Source organism: Seriola aureovittata, chromosome 9, assembly GCF_021018895.1.
Source record: "Seriola aureovittata isolate HTS-2021-v1 ecotype China chromosome 9, ASM2101889v1, whole genome shotgun sequence".
In the NCBI taxonomy this organism is placed as follows: Eukaryota; Metazoa; Chordata; class Actinopteri; order Carangiformes; family Carangidae; genus Seriola; species Seriola aureovittata.
Window position 1 is genome coordinate 6,043,472 of NC_079372.1, and position 21,010 is coordinate 6,064,481.

Below are 21,010 nucleotides of genomic sequence, written 5' to 3' on the forward strand. Positions count from 1 at the left end.
ATACACTCTGTGTTTTGTTTACCATCCGTTCATGGTGTAGGCTTGACACTAGAAGTTTGGGTTCTGGTGTATTTCTCATGAAACATTAATGACAAATGTAGCCTGTCCAATATTACAAATGTCAAATGTTTTGTGTAGAGCCCACTGCGGTGCTCATAGGTCCGAGGTTTGTTTGTGCTTCTGGATACTAGATGGATAATGATATTCCTTTCGAGCCAAACAGCAATGAATTAGTAAGCAGATGAATTATTTAATGGATAAATGGATGAATAAATTAGAAATGTGGAATGCATACAGAGTCTTAAGAATGCCATGGGATATTCTTGCCAGCTTTCTCTTCCCTCTCTTTCTCTGTCAGCGTCTCATTCGACAGGCCTGTCTCTGGACAGACAAAACTGGGGTCCATTTCCATACACTTCCAGGGGGCCGCTACTGCTGTGAGAGAGCGTGTGAGAGTGGAAAAGGAGTGGGGGGTGTGTATGCATGGTATGGTGGGAGAAGTGTGGAGGGAGTTGAGCCAGATATGACAGTGGAAAAACAATTAAGAATAAAAGATGGAGCAGTGGGATAAACAACTTAACTGTGTTCTTGCTTTTGGGAGCTTTTTGAATATGGTTCTGAATGATTTTGTTTTCTGTATTTTTCTGTTTGTTCATCCTCCTGCTTTTTGTTCCTTTTTACTGCCTCTCGAGGGGAGTCATCTATCTTCATTAATCGTGAAGACACCAGCATTTCAGTGGCTGTCATGCACACTGGCTGAGCTTTAATGAAGACAGATGCCCTGTCAGTGGAGGCCGAGGCCAGGGGGGACTCCAACCAGCTCAGCCTGCTCTGCTTAGCTAGGGGAGCCCTGATGATAACAAGATGAGATTTGTTTATTTAATCAATCAGGCCTCTATGGCCTCTCCTTTTAACCCATTCACACACATGCACACGTTTAAAAATTAGGCCTCCAGATACCAGAAGTACATTTTTCTTTTGGGTCTTTGTTCCTGAAAATCAAAGAGATAAAAAAAGTCCAGAGAAGCTGCCCCGAGGGTAGGAGAGCTGAATCTAGCAGAGCAGAGCAAAGTGGAGGCTGGTGTGGTGTACTGTTTCAACCCCTCTGTGCTCAGTAACCTTTGTAAACAAGGCTGCCCTATCCCCACACGAGAGGCCATAATGCCTCTCTTTACTGAAGCAGTTGCCCCTCATTGTCCTCATCAATGAGGCTGATGAATTGATGTTTGAGTCTGATATCTCATTAAGCCGGCCCAGCTGCACAACAGAGGGACCTGTCTGGCTCCTAATGCCACACTCACACAAGCATGCACGCTGCACACCAAAATAACCGCTGGGTTTGTGAAGAGAGTCACCTGGCCCTGCCATGATACTCAACAATGAATTACTGTGGTCAAACTGTGTTTTTTTTCCTTTTTTCTTCCTCTCGCAAAAAGAATTCAACAGTGGTGAAAAAAATATCAAATGTGGTTTATGAAAACGTGGATGCAAGAAGTCCGTCAGAATTTCTTTTTCTAATCTGTGGAGATGCAGTAAACAATGTTGTGCCCCTAAATCTCTCACAAAATGAGTATATGCTATTGTCTTGGCAGTAAATCTCCTGCAGTGATAAGTGTCACTGTTGTTGGCCGTTAGCCAGGGACATGGTCAGTTTTCCTGTTTTTTTGTTCACCAGCAGGAGACCTCAATGTCAGAGGTTAGTCAGAGGCTACGGCCTGGCCAATGTCAGATCTACACCATGTGTGGCGGTCTTGTCAGCTTGCTGAAAAGGAGACCCTTTGGACCAGCTTGGCTTGTGTAATGCTCTTAAGTGCCTTATGCCACCGAGCTGGTACTACATCTGAGCTGCTCTGGACGTAAGGATAATGGACACTGATTTAGTCATACGTCAATGAGAACTGAATTAGTCAACTGCCAGGGAAGCCATTTGAGAGAGCCTATGCAGACCAATCCCCTCTCTGTCAATGTTCATTTGCTTAGAAGAATGAGGCAATTACGTTTAGCAGTTCTCCAGGGTCAGAAGAAGGGGAAGTGCGTTTTTCTCACCAAAACACACTCGTAGCTCGATCTCTTTGGACACTGTCTGGATATTAATTGTGATAGTCGAAAGCGATACATACAAGAGACTGACAAGGCAGTAAAAGATCACTTGAGTAATCCATCACTATGTGTGCAGTCACACACAAGCACGCACGCACACACACACACACACACACACACACACACACACACACACACACACACACACACACACACACATACACAGGCACACACGCCTCTTTGTTTTTCCTTAATGTGCTGTTCAAATGTGAATTGAGGAGCTAATTGAAATGGGGGTGTATCTCAGCAGCAATGGCAGAGAAATAAGAGCTTCCTGTAACCGCTGGCACATTCTGGCCCGATCATTTTCTCCCTGATAGAAGTCCGCAGTTATTTCATTATAATTACAAAAGATTCAATTAAAAGATTAGAATGCCTGAGGGGGCAGCACGGGGAATAGATAGTGGTATCTTGGTTAGTGGGGTGGTGTAAGAGAGAGAGAGAGATTGAAGAGAGAGAGAGAATGAAGGAGACTTATAATACCATAGTTGCGGTTCTAATGAGGACTTGTCAGTGCTTGTCAGTGCTGTTATATATACATAAACCTTGCTGATCCTTTCAAGATAATGTCAAATGAATGTGCTGAAGTTAAAAGGCTTAAGTAGTCAGCTGGTCCAAGGTCACTGAGTCGTAATTGATATGGCCGAGGGAAAAACCTTCACGTGCCTCTGAAAACAATTATGCCAAAGCAACTGAATGAGCTGTTTGAAGTAGAAAATCAGTACAAAGTGAAACGTACAAAACACTGAAGCATGAGATTAATCTTTTTTTTTTTCTTCTCTAATTCCAGACTGTAATCAAAAAAGTAGCTACTTTCAGAGTGCAGTTAGCAGACAGAGAGCCCCTATTTTCGCTAAGCTGCTGACCGGAGGCCGGTGCATTACTGTGTGTATGCGTAAGTGTAGGGTTTTGTGTGTACACATATGCGTGTATAAATGCACAGTTACTGGATAACACTGTACTTTTACTTCAGCAGTATATAGCAATGTAATAATCTATCTGTCTACTACAAAGCAGTTGTCGGCTCCCATAAGTGAAAGCTGGTGTATAAAACAGATAATGAATGACAATATAGCAAAAGTGTTGATTATATAAAATATACTAAAATGTGTTGTTGTATAAAATATTCATAGGAGAAGTTATAGTGGTTGACAATACTGTACATAAAAAAAAACAAATGTCATATCTGCTCGCAACTACATCATAGTGTGTTATAACCCATCGAGTAAATGTTTAAAGAGTGCTCATGATAGAAGGGGTTAAAGTAAAATGTTGCCATACCATGTTGATTCACACCTCCTTAGTACTGTGCAATAACAATACATTGAATCTGAATGTGAAACTATAATGATACATTAAATTGTTATATTAAAAGTTAATTTTAACCGTATAATTTAATATTTATTGTATTATATTACCTTACATCATGGAAAACATTTCTGTAGCTTGAAGCCATTTTCAGTATAAGAACTACTTGTGTTGCAGTATCACACCACCTTGCTAACCGATCTGTCTCAGCCCTGCAGTAATAGCTGAGCCCATTAATAGGCAGCGCCGCCTATAAATAAACAGATGCAATCCCCACAGTTGCTTTAAGTTTTTCCACAAGCTCCCTTTCATGTGTGGTTTTGCTTATGCATAAATATGAGGGTGTCAGCCTGTGCTTGCGTGTGTGGAGTCTGTATGTGAGCTCCTATATGTCAACGTATGTAGTGTTTACGTGCCTGTTTGGCTGGCGATGGGCACCCAGACTGCTGTGTCCAATCCAGACACAGACAATGTGCCAGGCTGGATTCCTCAGGCCTGTGTTGGAATCCTGCTCTGCTCTAGTAGCAGTTTATAGCGCCTCAGCAGCGTCAGTCACACCACTGTAAATAAGATTCATCAACCATGTGGAAGCTGAATCTTTCACCTCGGACTGGCTGTTTTCTGTCTTTTCCTATCCGTCTTAGTGAAGTTTTTTTTTTTTTATCACTATTTCACAAGAGTGTTTGCTCTGAAACATTAGGAGGAATCCTGTTCAGCTGAAAAGCTGTGGAGCACAACATGACAGAACAGGCTGATATGAGGTAACTGGGCCAACAGTTTGCCCCTGTGTATCAGCTCTAGCTGAGTATAAAATGTGGACTTTCGTAAGCTCTTTCACAATAGTTTGCTGGTCACAGAGGTATTGTGGCTGCCCACCCTAACACCCATGTCTGGCTGCTGCTATTGTAGCTGTTTACTGAGAACAGCTCTTTGCCTGCCAGGCACATTTTCCCTCGTACAAAGGCGTGGGCAGTTGGCAAGTTATGTGTGTATGTGCAAGTGTGTACCTTGGCATTCATGTGTGCGTGCTGTACTGGTGCACGAGAGTTTATTTCACTGGTGAGCATGCGATGTACTGTTGCACATGTGTGTTTGTGTATAGTGTATATATAGGAGTATGTGTATGTCAGCTTGGAGCCATGTGTGAGCTGAGTGTGAAGAGAGCAGTTCTGTTACCACCGTGTTATTGACTGACGGCTTGGCTCGAGCGTTGCTAGGGGCTCACTGTTATGAGAAGCGGAGGGCTCGGACAGCCAAGCCGGGACTAGAAACCCAGACGAGCCGGGCTGTCCTCTCCCTGTGTATGTGTGAATGGGTTGTGTTTACGCAGCCGACAGTGTTTGGCAGGGAGTGGTGGGCGGCTGGTGTAGTACAGCTATTATCTGGGCTCAGGGGTGGAGAGTGATGGAAGAGGAGTTGGCCGAGTGAGGGAGGGAGGGAGGGAGGGGGTGAGGGAAGCGAGGCCTGCTGGCGTTATTTTCACTTGGACATTAGTCAAATTCTGCCAATGTGCGTGTGTGCAACTGCTGTGACCACTTTTCTGGAAATGGTGCATGAGTTCATTTGTATATACTTCCAGTAGTTTGTTTCTTTGTGTGTACGGTATGCATGTCCAGTTCAGTGTGTGTGTGTTTGTGTATAATTTTGCCTTTGTGATCACTGAGGGGGAACAGGTGTGTGTTAGCTGACATGCCTGTAATTGAGTGCCTGGCCGACACTTGGGGATTTTTTTACTAGAAGGACATGAATGTCAGTGGAGAACTTCACAGATGTCTCTGTGTGTGTGTGTGTGTGTGTGTGTGTGTCTGTTTGTGTGTGTGTCTGTTTGTGCGTTTCTGTGTTTCTTCACAGACTATGTTTACATGTGCACATGAAGCCATGTTATTGAGGAAATCGGGTTAAGGCAGGAAACAGGAAAATCTGTTCACATCTTGAAAACTTAACATACAGCTGGTCAGTAATCAGATTTCTCTCCAGCTTACTGTCATATTTTTGAACCAAGACTCAGACTACACAGTTTTTTTTTTCTTTTACTGTGCACATGTGTCTGGATTTTACAGATAGTGTACTGTTCAGCTGTGGAAACTTCAGATTTAGGATTTATTTATTTTGGATACAAGGATGCACAGTTACAGTAATGATCTTTTCTTTTAGTCCAGTGCACTGTTTTCTCAGTGATCCATTCCCTGTCCTTACTTTCTGACACACACACTTATAAAATCCCTGTTATAAACCTGGTTCAGAGTAAACATGGCTACAGAGTCAAGTTTCTCCCACTGACACCATCTAAATCTTTTTTTTTTTTTTAATCTCAATTTCATAAAGAAATCAGGCTACTGCAGAAAACCAGCAGTAACCAGGTTACTGCGGTGGAGGTAAATACACTCACTGTTCCACTGGGCCCCTGCAGTAGATGTCTTGCTCTGATTCTGACACAAAAAATGCATTCTCACTTACACACATGACACACACTCACGAGTAGGCATGTATTGACACACATGGACACACACACACACACACACACACACACATTAAAAAAACCACACGTTCTTCAGTGGATGAAGCAGAGAATATGTTTGTAACTTCACTGTAGCATGACCTGTGACTGAATGAGAGCTGGCTGCAGTCATCCTGTCAGTAGGCCTGGATTTATCAGCTCCTGCTCCCCTGTTTGAGCACCTCACATTTGCCAGAAAACACTGAGAGAAACCCAGCCAGCCAGACAGACAGACAGCCAGTTAGACAGGAAGCGATCCAGCAGAGGAGTTAGGGGCTGTTGGGGATGATTCATGCCTTGTTCAAGAGTGCTGAATGAATTCAAGGTACACTGCTGTTATGGGAACGGACTGAATGGGCATTGCCTATCTTCTCAGTGACGTTTCTTATTTACTGAATGTCAAAATGTGACATTATTGCCCCATATTAACCACTTACACGTAACTTCCAACACAAGAGGCAAGCAAAGCAGGAAATGCATCACTAAAGGGCCTCAATCTGAATATCTTGTGAGTGCTCTGACGGCCTCCGCCCAGACAGAGTTGGGCAACCTGTAGGCGGTTGGTTGCCAAGCGAAAGTGAAAAACTCTGATATGCATCATTGGCCCACTGAACCATTCAAAGCAGAAGTTTCTCAGAGTGACTTCTACGCCTGATATGACTCTGAGTGTTTGTGCCAGTTTCAGGGGACTTTGTGCCAGTGTTGCAATTTCTCAAAAATCACCTCATAAATCTGGATTGCTAATCACTGAGAAATCACTTTGTCTCTCTCAAAGTGCTGCATTTTAAGTCCATCCAAGTCAACAGACAGGAAAAATGGAAATCTGGACTTTGTAAAATCAGAAGTGTTATTAGATAGACGGCCACTTGATTTTACAAAACACTCATTGAGCTGCTGCAAATGTAAGGCAAGAGGAAGTGCTTTGTGTTGTGTGTGCAGATGCTTGTGCACGGGCATTTCTATGTTGAGTAGGAATGAACTTGTGGGTGTGCTTGTTCCTTCCAATAAGAGGTTTGCGTTTGCATGCTTTGGTCTGCGGTGCTCCCCCAATGAGCTGGAGTGAATACTACTGTTGTTGTTTACATTATCCTCCTTTCCCCTCACTTCCTCTGACAGAGCCAGGCTGCAGCCACGGCTGGGCTACTTCTACTTTTGTAGGTTTCTATTGTTGTGGGGAGGAAGCAATAGCAATTGAACGAGCACTAGTGGCCTTGCCAGAGACAGACAGGTGAGAGCCAGGGCTACAGATGGTGAGAGGAAGTCTGGGAGGACGAGAAACAACCCGAGGATCAAAGACTCAGGGTTTCCCTCGATGACTCTCCTCTCCTCTCTTCTCTCCTCACCTCGCCTGTCGGCCTGTCTCCGCTGTCTGTCTGCTTCCTCGCCTGCCCGTGAGTTGTCCTGTCCTCTTGACATGATCAATGGCCCAGGCCTGCGCTGGATTACCAGGTTCGGGTTCACTCTCCAGTCACCGGAGGAGAGCTGTGTTCCTCTCTGTCTTCTGGTGGGCAGATGAAGAGTCAGCTGGAGCTCACCGCAGGGATCAGTGGGCACATTTTTTCCACAGATCTGCACTTGACTATCTGCTTTTTCCTGAATTAGCCATAAAAGGCCACTGACTAAAATCCCTTAATTGAAATGATGTTTCCTTTAGTGTTCCCTCTCTTTTTAATACCTCCTTCCTCAGGTTTTGTACAAGGACATCTGAAGGAAACTTTTTTTTTTCTGGGTTCACGGGGGACAGGCGGCTTGGTGGGCAAGTTAGTCTGTTTGAAGCCAACTTGTGTGTTTCTTGACAGGGTTGTGTGGTGCAGGAAAAAGGGAAGGGGGGGGGGGGGCTGGGGGTTGGGGTGGTTGCTGCCAAATGTTGACTTGGCTGACTCCATCAAGAAAATATCAAAAGGCCCTTTATGAGGTGCTGTAAAGAAGAAAGGGTGTTTTGAGAGCACCACCAGACTGCAAGGGTAATTCCACTTTTTAAAATGTGCCCTGAGGATACAGGCTTATCCCACCTGCTGCCTTTCCTGCTTTGCTCTGCTTGTATGCTTTCTTTGGGGGAACTATAGATAAAGAAGTGTGAAGTGTGTGTGTGTGTTGGCAGGAGTTTGTGTGCCATGTCATTTTGTGTCACTTGCAAAAGTCCAGAGCTTAAGTCAGTCGTGCTCATAGTGGCTATGAACACATGCCACAAAATATAGACGTCTGGTCTCAGATCATATGTGTGCATTGTGTACATTCACACATGTGTTTGTCTTTCTCTGTGTTTCATGACTTTCTGCTGGTTCTGACAGGGGGGTGTAAGTTCCTGGAGGGAGGGGTGTGTGTGTTGATGTCTGGTTTCTACTGACCAGCTTTGTGTGATTTCACCGCTCAAACCTGAGCCTTCTCCTGGTCGGCAGCCTGGTTGTATCATAGAACTTGTTTCAAAAGACAGCATAGCGGGGGTCTCTTTGCAGGCGTGTGTTGGTGTGTGTGTGTGTGTGTGTGTGTGTGTGTCTGTTGGAGCCCAGGTAATGAGCTTTCTGACAGCTGTCGAAAGGTGCTGCTACTGCTCAGCACCTTTAATGAAAGCATCCCCCCTCCTTGTCAACACACACACACACACACACACACACACACACGCCCGTGCTTGCAGTTTAACATGAACAGAGGAAAAAAAAAAAAAACATGAGCACAATGAGCCACACACACACACACACACACACACACATACACACACACACACACACACACGCGCACATTCCTCCCTCTCTCCTACCAACTAGTCCACCATATAAACTGTTACTCTCTCAGTTGTAGGGCAGGTTACATTGTGAGTGCTTGTGTAACTCACACAATAGAGACTTGAGAGACCTCCCACTGAAAAATCTTTCAGGTGACTCAACTGTGTGCAGCAGAGCCTGAACAGAGCCACACTGTTATTCAACCTGTGAGAAATGAGAGGACGCGCAGAAAGGTGTAGTGATGAGGGAGAGACAGAGAAGTGGCTACAAAAGCAGTGACGGAGATCCTCCGGAAAGACTGGCACTGAAAAGAGGAAGGAAACGAGCTTGTTGTGTGGGACCTTGTAGCAGAAGCCTCAGAGAGATGGCAGGAAGACGTGGGCAGAGAAACAGAGAGAAGGAGAGTGAAACATACTGGCACCACTGACATGGGTGTGGTACTTTCTTTTCCTCTTTTGTGAAGCCCAGTTCTTCATGGAAACCTTTTGGTGTACTGATGGTCACTCGGCACCCTGCGGTGCTGTAGCCTCTGCTATGGGGTAGAGGGCCAAGGGCACCCTCAAAAGGCCCCACCTAGTGTGCCAGCAAGTCTTCCAGCCCACTGTTCACCGTCCTCTCTCAATCTGCTCCCCTTCTGCCACTTCTGTCTGCCCAAGTACCCACCCCTCTTTTCACAGTGAGCTTTACTGTGTGCCCCTCTCTCACACACTCTTTTACTGCTCAGCACATTCGACAAGAACACGCAAGCTTTGCAGGCTGTTTAATGAAGGTAGAGATGGAGACAAAGGCCTCACATGTCCGTGCTTGCAGTTTAACACGAACAGAGGAAAAAAAAAAAAAACCTTGAGCACAATGAGCCACACACACACACACACACACACACACACACACACACACACATGAGAGTATTTAATGGGGAACACTGGAGCTCACTGCCGCACTGTTACGAACAGTCCTGCGTTTGCAAATCAAATAGAGGCCGGGCAGCTCCGCTGGCCGGAGTCACATGCACGCAAACGACATGAAACACAGAAGTGAACGGCAACAAATATGTGTGTGCCACTTGCTCATGTCCAGCGCTGTATGTGCACTGTCCTCACACAGAAACAGCCTGTGCATTCACTCTCACATGCCAAGACTAGACTTCTGGAACAGTGTCCCACTGAAGATTCAATCACACCAACGAGTCACGTAGACAAAATCTGCAGGCCTATTGTGAAAGAATACTTGTTACCCTGCCAGAATGTCATATGCTGCTCAGTTAAAAGGAGTGTGTTGCAACACAAAACACGAACCGCATAGTCATGCCTTTGCTCACATACATTAGAAACATTCCCCTTTCCAGCTGAGTGAACAACAGGCAGCTTCAGTGTTACCAGAAAGTCTCCTGTTTTTCTATACTATCTCTTCCTATTGTCTCTTTCTCTCTCCTGTTGTATCTGTTGAACCTAAAGGGACATCGATTGGCTCCGTTGACTTGACCTAGAATTTAATGTAATTGACCCAGTTGAAGTCACCTTCAGCTAAACAGCTATTTCTGTCGTGTGCAGTTACATTTCACATCTAATGAGGTTGTGGAGAATGATGTACGGCACATCCAGCTCAGGCTGAAGCACTTTGGTGTAATGGGGGGGGGGGGGGGGGGGGGTTATTGTGTGTGTTCGCTAGTTTGTAGCTAGTGAATATTATCCTCCTGCGTGCCTGCATGTGTAGTTTGTCGCCATTGAATAGTATCAGTGTGTGTATGTGGCCGGGGGATTAGGCCTGGTCAGTGCAGCTGGGCCACTTGTGCACAGAGAGCATTGAGAGAAGGGATTAGGGAGTAAACTGATACTTAGCAGGAAACGAACAGTGGCTACTGATAACTCAACTATCCCTCCTTCATGCCCCTCTCATCCTCTTCTCCTCCCCCAACAACAGCAGCCACCCACCTATCCCACTCCTTCTCATCTCAACCGTCCGTCATCGGCTCACAGGCCTCGGCTGGCTGATTGTCATGCAAATGGTGCCCCGGGCCTCGGAGCGCTGATAAGGAGGGCCTCTCATTTTCACAGGGCTTTGTTTTCTAAACAGTGATGAGCTGAGTTGAGGAGACTGGGGAAAGGGGCTCAGGGCGGCTGCCTGAATGGGCCCTCTCACTGTGGCGCCCTGGGGTAAGTGGTGTGGGGGATTTGGATGGAGCGGGCTGAATGAGGTAAAGTCTTGAAGGCGGGTACAGGAGTCATGTTCTCTGGCAGGAACCAGGTTCAACGTGTTGACGGAGCCTGATTTTTTCTCTCGCTGTTGTCTGAGTTTTCTCCAGGATGGCCTTTCTCTTTTTGGCTCGCTTTCTTTCTCCATTTAGACAATGTCAGTCAGTGTTCGTTACTTGACGCCACATATGGTTTGTCCTTTTCTAAGGGGTTGTCAGCGCTCGGTCTGGAGCCTCATTTGCTGCTGTTATTATTGCATAAACACAGAGGTTCATGGCACGTTCAGAGGGTTTCTGCTCTCCCACTGACCCTGCCGCTTTGTTGCATTCTGGCCAAGGAGATATGAGAACTGCTGTAGAAACATTCAGCAGGCGTAAACTTCAGGTTTTAGATTGATTTGTACATTTGGCATTGGGATTGCTCTTAAAACTAATGGAAAACATCTTTGCCTCCAGCAAAGTAAGGCTATCAAAGGAAGAATTTGAATGTGGATTCTGAATAGTCAAATATAAAAATACATATGAAAAACAGATGTCTGAGCAGCAGGCAACAAATGAAAAATGTCTGACATATTTCTGTTATTATCATTAATGAGGTAGTAGCTGCCCAGTCAAAGCAGCTGTAACAGAAGTGGTAGTAATGGTCAGTTTGGTCTTGAACAAGATTTGCCCTCAAGAGCAACTGTGTCCTCTCCTCCCCCTTTCCCCCTCTGCCCCTTTCTCTGTTTTTTATCAAATTCCTCTTTTTATGCCCCCTTTTTTTTCTTCTTCTTTTTGAAGTCGCCCCTCTCTTGTAAAAAGCCAAGCTGGTGGTTTTTGCTTCAGCCTTGGGTGTGAGATAGGGGAGGAGGTGGGGTTGTAGGTTAAGTTTAGGCTAGCCCTCTGTGCTTTCCATTGAAGGTGCTGGGGGGGAGTTGGGGGCAGTAAAAGTTAGAATTTTAGAGCCTCCCTGTTTTTTATTTTATGATTGGCTTTTTTTTACGGGCTGGGAGCTACAGCTGGTGGTGTGAATAGCTGCCCAAGGTGACCGAGTCCCAATAAAGTGTAGGCCAGCCGGGCTGGGGCCTCCAGTCCAGCCATGGGACCGCCTTTATAGGCCGCCTTACGAGCCTAGGCCTCTATTAAAACCTGGCAGGGCTGCACTGAGGAATTTAGGGCCAGGAAACAAGAGAAAAATAGGGTTTGTGTGTCAGGGGGTGGTGGGATGCAGGGTTGGGGGGTTGAAGTTTGAGGGTGAGCAAGGGTGAAAGTTGAAAGAAGTGCTGTTGGGTAAGGGAAGGGGGGGGGTAACATGTGTGTCTGTGAGCTTGTGCAGGCTAACATGTGTGACGAGGGTCTGGTCCTACAGTATGTGTGTGCAGCAGCTTATGTTTCTCTGGTGAAGTATGGAATCCATACGCTGCACACTTGAACTTCCAAAAGAGCCTGTATGGTTTCTACTTTGCAATATAACAAGGTTTAATGTACCATGGCAAGTACGTGACTGGAGGTGGTGCTGACATCACAGTTGTGCTCCAGTTCAAAAAAGTAGAAGGAGAGCTTTACACCGGCTTTGCACGCATGTGTGTTTGACGTGTATCTATTCTGTGTGCGTACAAGATGTCATTGTGAGCTGTTGTCAGTCTGTGGAATGAGGAAGAGCAAGCTTTGAGTCTTGGCTGCAACAGCTACCTCTGTTACCTGGCTTTATCAGATCAGAGAGCCTGTCAATCAGGGGCACTTGTGGTTGCTGCTGTAAAAAGCAGTTTTGTCTCTGCTGTCGAACAGTCATCCTTCCCTTGTTTCTCTGTATTCACACAGAACAATACTCTCCCCACATATGCACCTGAGTGCCGTCCCTCGGGGTGGTAATTGGTGGCTGTAACTATAAACTGTTGCCTGTAGTTCATACTCTATTCCTCGTTCTGGCTCTTTTCTTGTCAATTCTGTCCCAGAGAAAAACAAACAAAAAAGAAATATGATCATGTGTCTCAATCCACCTCCAGGTGAAATTTTTGCATCTCTTACTGACCTCACAAATCAAATGGAAAAAGAAAATGCTGTCAGCTGTCACATTCGACTATCCACACCTGCTACATGTGCTGACAAGTGCACATGTGACATTTGCAGATTGAACAGTAGCTGTGGGACAGTGATTTGTGACAGATCATGTGCTCATGTGCTCTTCCGTCTTTTTCACAGCGGTGGAGACCCAGAGCACCAGCTCTGAGGAGATGGTACCCAGTTCTCCGTCACCACCTCCGCCACCTCGTGTCTACAAGCCCTGCTTTGTGTGTCAGGACAAGTCCTCGGGGTACCACTACGGGGTCAGCTCCTGCGAGGGCTGCAAGGTGAGAAGAACCTGCCAGAGCCCTTTGAGCTCCGCTTTTTCTGGATCTGTTGCATACGTCTGCAAGAGTTAGTTAGCTGTCTTTGCATCATGATCAGAAGGAGAGACTTGATAATTCAGTACTTCTTTAATATGGGTAGGATTATAGAGTTGTAAATCAAATCACTAAGAAGAAATAAAAAGTAAAAAAGCAAACATTTAAAATCCTAGATGGTTTCATTTCTCTGTTCTGGATTAAGTGAGAAGACGGATGAAAGAAGGGCAAGTAAGAAAGAAACAGTTAAATGGCACGTCCTCAATTTGATGACTTGACTATAATACACAATCTCTTTCTCTCTCTCCCTCTCTCTCTCTTGCCCTCTCCCCTTTTGTCTCTTGCTTCCTGATGCTCCAGGGTTTCTTCCGCCGCAGTATCCAGAAGAACATGGTGTACACCTGCCACCGAGACAAGAACTGTCAGATTAACAAGGTCACACGCAACCGCTGCCAGTACTGCAGGCTGCAGAAGTGCTTTGAGGTCGGCATGTCCAAGGAAGGTGAGCCCCCGCCCCAGGACTGGAGTCACAAGAGATAGAGAGACCCATTTCCAAAACATGGATATTAACTCACACAGACAAACAAGGCCGCAGATTCTTCCTTCACAGATTTCAAACATAGACAGAGTATTTTTTTATGCCTAGGTACCTTGGAGACATTGGCAATCAGTTGACATTCAGATTCCTCTCGGCTCAGATCTGACTTTGGTTTTTACCACCAAATGAAAGATCTGACCTGATTCACAGTGTGAACCTATTAATCTATTAATGCTCGGTCAGAGACTCTGGGAAACTATGCAGCAGAGAGACAGAAGCAGATGATGAGCGTACCAGGGGTGGTGATCAGGGCGAGGCATGGACACTGTACCAATCATATGACTAATCGTTTTACGAAATGATTCTTACTTTGCGTTTCACCACAAAACCTCATCCCTCTGGCCAGCACAGACACTGCTTTCATTCATGAAGACCACAGAGCAGGAAAGATTTTGAGTTATGACAAAGATAATGGCAGCAGGATTCACGCCGAATCAAAGATCCAGTTTTGTGCCCTATTTATTTTGACATTGTGCATCGCGGGTGTGTCGAAGTGGCAGTTTCTTGCCCTTCACAGAGCCCGTGGGACATGTATGTGGGTGTAATGTTTGTGTGGGATGTGTGTTAAGACCGGGATCACATTGTGCCTCTGCTATTACTGGATATCCTGAGAGGAAGGAAAGTATGGGAGGAGGAGGAGGAGGAGGAGGAGGGAGAGAGGAGGCAGAGAGGGAGAGAGTGGAGGGCTGGCTTGTGTGCACCGGTCAAGTGGATAGAGAGATGGACAAGGAAGAGAGCGGGTGATAAGAGAGAGATAGCCTGTGTCCGTGCTTTGCTAAAGGAAATATGTTAATACTGTTAAGAGCAACCTTAGTTGCCTCTGAGTTCTGGTTTCCACTAGTGAGCAAGATGTCCTTGGCAGTGGTGAAAGACACTGAGCATGACCGCTGTGGATGTTTTTGCATGTGATCACAGATAGAAATTGCATGAGGAAAGGATTTAGTATGAAATACTGGGGAATCTCTCTGTTAACGCCTTTGTTTTCTTCTTTTTCTTCATTTAGCGGTGCGTAATGACAGAAACAAGAAGAAGAAGGATGTGAAGGAGGAGGTGGTGCTTCCAGAGAGCTATGAGCTAAGTGGAGAGCTAGAGGAGTTGGTCAATAAAGTCAGCAAAGCTCACCAAGAAACCTTCCCATCACTTTGTCAGTTGGGCAAATACACCACCGTGAGTCACAACAAAAACACACACACACACACACACACACACACACACACACACACACGCACACACACATGCATATACTATGTGTGGCAACTTTCTCTGAGCTATGCCGTCACTGAAGGCTCCTAAATTGCATGCAAAGGCGTAAAATCACCGTAGCTTTCCCAACAGAGTGGTGGCTTAACCAATTCAGTTCCCCATTAAGCCATCTGTGTGGCCTCTAAATGATTGATGTAACATGTAAATGTTTTTTTTCCCTCTTGATTGATGTAAAATGTAAATGTGTTGTGAGGCTCAGACAAACTCGCCACTGATGCAAACAGAGTTGCACACCACCTCTGTTACAACATGCTGAACTTGTGGGTGTTTTTTTTTTGTGTGTGTGTGTGTGTGTGTGTGTGTGTGTGTGTGTGTCCAGAACTCCAGCTCAGACCACCGCGTCCAGCTGGATCTGGGTCTATGGGACAAGTTCAGTGAGCTCTCAACCAAATGCATCATCAAGATTGTGGAATTTGCCAAGCGGCTGCCAGGTTTCACCACCCTCACCATCGCAGACCAGATCACTCTACTGAAGTCGGCCTGCCTGGACATACTGGTGAGGAGCCCTCTGTTGTTTTTCCCTTTTGTCCTCCTCACTCACTTTGATAAATGAATGACAAACACTCACTCTGAGATGAGGGAACACCGGCATCTAGTGGTGAAAAGTGGTAGTGTAGGAAGGTTTGCCCAAGTGATACTGAGTGTGTTGGGTTTGAGAATAGTTATACTGACATGGCTTGACACCTTGATCCGATGTCTGATGGACAGATGATATCTGTTTAGCTACTGCAGATATTTTAGTGCTTTAAATCGCCGGTACATCCCATTTTGCTCACTGCTTACAAAGTTTTCCAACCTCTGTCGCTCACAGATGCTGAGGATCTGTACACGCTACACCCCAGAGCAGGACACCATGACCTTCTCAGACGGCCTGACTCTGAACCGGACTCAGATGCACAACGCCGGCTTCGGACCACTCACAGACCTGGTGTTTGCCTTCGCTGGCCAGCTTCTACCCCTGGAGATGGATGATACAGAAACAGGCCTCCTCAGTGCCATCTGCCTCATCTGTGGAGGTACTGCAGTGTCACATGCATAGTTACATCAGTTGTAGAGAGAGGAAGTGCTTTGATAGGATAAGTAGTGGGTAGAAAAACAGCTAAATATTAGTTTTCATATGTAAATTTATTTCAAACAATAACAGAACTTTTGCAAATTCTTTGTTTTTTCAGTATAATATAGAATTTTGGTAAATAATGAACTATATCATGTGTTTTCTGCCTCCTCATCAGACCGTATGGATCTAGAAGAGCCCCAGAAAGTAGATAAACTTCAAGAGCCTCTACTTGAGGCTCTGAAGATCTACGCCCGCCGCCGCCGCCCCAACAAACCCCACATGTTCCCCCGCATGCTGATGAAGATCACTGACCTCAGGGGCATCAGCACCAAGGGTTAGTATGAAGAGAGAGACTCTAGTAGAACAAGGCCTGATTGCTTCGTCAGCAAACATATAGTTACACACTAAATCTCCACTGATTTCAGTCGTTTGTCGTTTCACTGGTCTCTATGTGCCACTAATGACTAAACACCATGTTTTCTGCCTCCAGGTGCAGAGCGAGCCATCACTCTGAAGATGGAGATCCCAGGGCCCATGCCTCCTTTGATCAGGGAGATGCTTGAGAATCCAGAAGCTTTTGACGACCAAACAGAGTGCAACGAGAGCCCGCCGCCCCCGCCGCCGCCGCCGCCACCTCCACCACCAGCCCTGGTCCTGAAGCAGGAGGCCGAGGATGAGGACGACAGCTGGGCCACAGAGAATGGCAGCGAGCCGTCACCGGAGGAGGAGGACGAGGATGACGATGACGACGTGGGAGATGAAGAGCGAGACAGGGGCTCGGACAGTGATGGGGAGCCCTGGGGGGTTCTGGATGCCATAGATGGGTCGAGGAAAGGCCTTGTTGGGAGGGCGCAGTGAACAGAGCATTTCATACATACATCCATACACTAATGCAAACACACACACACACACATACACACATACACACACACACACACACACACACATACACACACACACACACACACACACACACACACACACACACGCACACACACACAACGTACAAACATACAGCACAACCTCACTCACTCTCCCACCTCAAGAAAATGCTGGCCTTCTCTTCCGCCCCTTCTCTCTCTCTACTGCACATCATTGTGTCCTCCTCAGCGGAGCACAGCAGAGCCTTATGTGTACAGACACTTCTAACTCAGGCCACATGGTCCATGACAAGTGAACTACAGGAAAAATAAAGCAAAGGAGAGATGACAGGAAACCATATGAACTCCTGGCATAGCCAAGAGGGAAGTTAAGGTGACAAAAAGAACATAACCTCTTTGAGAAAGCTAACTGTCTCTTTTTTTTCCACTATTGTTGTTTATATCTAAATAGGGGAACGGCCAAACCAGACTCCAGAACTGAGCAGTTGATTCCGATGGATTACAACAAGCACATTTCTCAAAAGAAAACAAGAGTACAGGGCAAAACCAAATCGAGTATGCTAATCGTTTGTTTTTTGTGGTTATTGCTTTTGAATATTGTTTTCAGTTTTTCTTTTTTTCAATTTATGAACAAGTCCATACATATCTATATACCATTATATTTTTGTCTTTTTTGTTATTCTGGTTTTATATATGAATCCTTTTAGACAAGTTTTTTTTTCTTTGAAGAGCTTTCCTGAGAAGATATTCAGAGGGAAAGAAGGGTAATCAGAACTGGCTGGGTCTTCCTTATCAGCTACATATGCTTGGCTAGGGCTTCTTTGGGCACTTTGGCTCACTGTGGATGTCAATGATAATCAACCCAGAGGACTATTGTTATGTTGCAGTGACTTAATCAGTTTCTGTTATCAGGGAATTGGCATTATTTCATTTTGCTCTCGTTGCAGCCAACATACGCTGTCAATGTGGAAAGTTGCATCTTTGTGCCAAAGTTAGGAACAGTCATCTTTGGAGCATGAGTTTGACTACTGGCAGGGACTCCAGCCACGATCCAGCAATCCTCACAGCAGAGCACTCACACATGCGCTAATACAGACACACCCTTGATCTCATGCACAGTATATATACACAAAAACATGTAACACACACACACACACACACACACACACACACACACACACACAAACACACAAACACACACACACACTCCTTTCACTCTACCCCCAGCTGTAGCAGATGTGCCGACCTGGCATCGAGTGCCCGGACAGAGATTTACACTTGACCGTATATGTAGCACTTTTTGTTAGCCTCTATTCAAGTAAGGCACATCTGGGCCGCTGAGAGTAGAGTCACTGTCTGTGAGCTTGTCTCTCCGTTAGCATGTCCAAACTGAGGACAACGTCAACACATGAAATACAATCAACCCTAGAGCACTCCCCGATGAGCCAAATACACGCACACTTTCAGCACGGGCAAAAACATCCACACATAGTAGCAGCATTATGCATTAACATAATGATCAATCAAAGACATATGCAAGTCATAAGCAGGAATCCTTATGGAAGACATTTTGGAATCAGACTCAGGGCTTTTCAGTAAGGACCAAACCCTAGCTGCTTTCAGGCACGCTAGAAACAGGCAATATTTATGTGTGTATTCTTGACTCCGTTTTGATCAGCTCAACCCCTCTGCGTGTATATAGAAGGTGATAAGTCTGAAAAACAGCATGGATGCCAGTCTGACTCTCCCAGAAGGGAGGGGCAATTCATCATCATCATCATCATCATCATCATCATCATCATCTTCCTCTTCCTCCTCATCATCGTCATCACTGCCCCGCCTGTGCTTGCGCTGGCATCCATGCAGCAAACTGCCTTCTCATCCCAAAAGCCATTATATCAACTTGTCTTCTTGTGTAAATCCTGACTTCTTTTAAAGGAGCTGTGGAGGAATATGTGTTTTTCGCGTATCATTTCTTTATTGCTAAAATGTCTCAGTAGGCGATCAGCTGGGAGAGTGCAGCTGATACACAGTACAGAGGTGGTTTTTTTTTTTTGGTCTCTCTTTGAAGCAATATGAACGTTCTCTCTATAGTGGTGAGAGGTCCCATCTTCTGAATATGGGCAGGTCTCGTCATTTAGAGTTGTGTGCGTGTGTGAGTGTGTGTGTGTGTGTGTGTGTGTGTGTGTGTGTGTGTGTGTGTGAGTGAGTGTGTGTGAGTGTGTGTGTGTGTGTGTGTGTGCGTGTGTGTGTGTGTGTGTGTGGTGTGTGTGTGTGTGTGTGTGTGAGTGAGTGTGTGTGAGTGTGTGTGTGTGTGTGTGCGTGTGTGTGTGTGTGTGTGTGTGTGTGTGAATGCTGTATCATGTTTTCAGTCATTGGGTGAATGTCCTCGGCATGGTGCTATCACACAGAAACTCTTGTGTGATGACCTCATCCTTTCTCTCTGCTGGGCTGTCATGATGTTAATGATGGTAATGCAGGCAGAATATTGAGATTATGTTGTTTTGTTTTTGTTTTTCAACATGGCCAAGGTGTTGTCTACCCTCTGTTTATGTCAACTCTTGTCATACAAAGAAAAGCCATATAAACAGTAAGAGGCACAATAAACTACTTTTGTGAGATTACTGGACTTTTTGATTTTCTTCCTCATGCAAAAATGTCTCATGAAATTTAACCCACACAAGCACAATATTTAAACACTGTAAATGAATAGCTTTGCATATAACCACACATTACCAGGATGCATCAGTAGAGGGAGCTCTTACACCATGGCTGCAGGTTATACTGCATGCAGCAGAGTTCACCCTGCATGGAGGATGGGAGCAGGTTCTGTTGGGCCATGGAGAGCTGTGGGTGCAGAGGCTAATAAATCACAGCCTCCTGCTGAACAAGGACATCAGATATAGGTCTGTTCCTAAGATTTGTTCACTCTGCAGTTAGAGGAGGGCAGGTGGTAGTGTTAAAGAAAATCATCAGAGTTACTCTTTCCCGTAGTTTTGTTTCACAGATAGAGTGGTCTAGAAGATCCAGAGTAAATCTGTCCATTATGATGTATTTATTGAATTTTAGAAAGGTGGACAACATGAAATAGGAAGAAGAGTGTATCTGAGAAACACCACAGTACATCACAAGACAACTAATGACAAAAGAAAGTGCAGATTAGATTGTAATAATGTTATCTCAATTTTTTTAGATACATTAGATCGAATTCATCAGGTATTAATAGAGCTGAAGTGGTTAGTTATTTGACTGGTGAATTAAAAACTGACTATTTTTGTGGCATAATTTTGTAATGGCCATTTTTTAAATAATTTCTTTTACATTTCACTGACTTAAAAAATGGATTAATTGAAAAATAATCATCAATCATTAATGAAAATAAACGTTAGTTGCAGCTCTAGATTTTACTCATGTCCATATTAGAGGTGTGCCAGGGAAAATGAAAATGGTGCTTCCAGCTAAACAGTCAGCACATAGTCCAACATGGTCTCAGATTTTGTTGGACTTATGTGATATTTGATCTTGTGTGAGACAGCATCCTTCATCCAAAACTGAATCTGTTTTGGTAATGACCTGTGAAATGAAAGGACAGCAGGGCCTCAAACTCAAAGTCAACAAATTTTTCAGAATATCTCAACATTGTGCAAACCACATATACCACATATACATCTGTCACAGTTTTTATTACCCCTGCCATGGATACCCCACTGCCACTGATGTGATCAGCTTCTCTTGATATCCTGATAAAGAACAGGAACCCTCTTAGTAAAGGGCGAGTGATAGTAAACATCTGTCTTTTTTCAGTGTACCAGTGTGGGATACTAATGCCTCACCTTGATTTTATTAATAGAGAGACAGAGAGAGAGAGAGAGAATCAGAGGAGGGTGATAAACAGAGATGAGATTCTATCAATTATATGATTGCTTTAATTAACTGTCATTAAAGACAGATCAATAACGCCAGAGTGGAATTAAAATAAGGTCCATACATTATACACTATTTTACAAGGAACAATCAAACGGGCTCATA

General features: G+C 45.0%; 1 protein-coding gene across 6 annotated transcripts in view; it reads left to right on the forward strand.

Annotated features, from left to right (window-relative positions):
• Positions 1-18,933, forward strand: part of rarga (retinoic acid receptor gamma a) — a 44,039-nt gene extending 25,106 nt beyond the window's left edge. For all 6 annotated transcript variants that reach the window (XM_056385349.1, XM_056385347.1, XM_056385346.1 and 3 more), the window contains 7 exons: positions 13,001-13,149; positions 13,543-13,684; positions 14,784-14,947; positions 15,363-15,539; positions 15,855-16,059; positions 16,276-16,434; positions 16,591-18,933. In XM_056385349.1, coding sequence (XP_056241324.1) covers positions 13,001-13,149; positions 13,543-13,684; positions 14,784-14,947; positions 15,363-15,539; positions 15,855-16,059; positions 16,276-16,434; positions 16,591-16,958 — 1,364 coding nt within the window. In that variant the 3' untranslated portion in view covers positions 16,959-18,933. The remainder of the gene's footprint in view (positions 1-13,000; positions 13,150-13,542; positions 13,685-14,783; positions 14,948-15,362; positions 15,540-15,854; positions 16,060-16,275; positions 16,435-16,590) is intronic.
• The last annotated feature ends 2,077 nt before the right edge of the window (positions 18,934-21,010 follow it).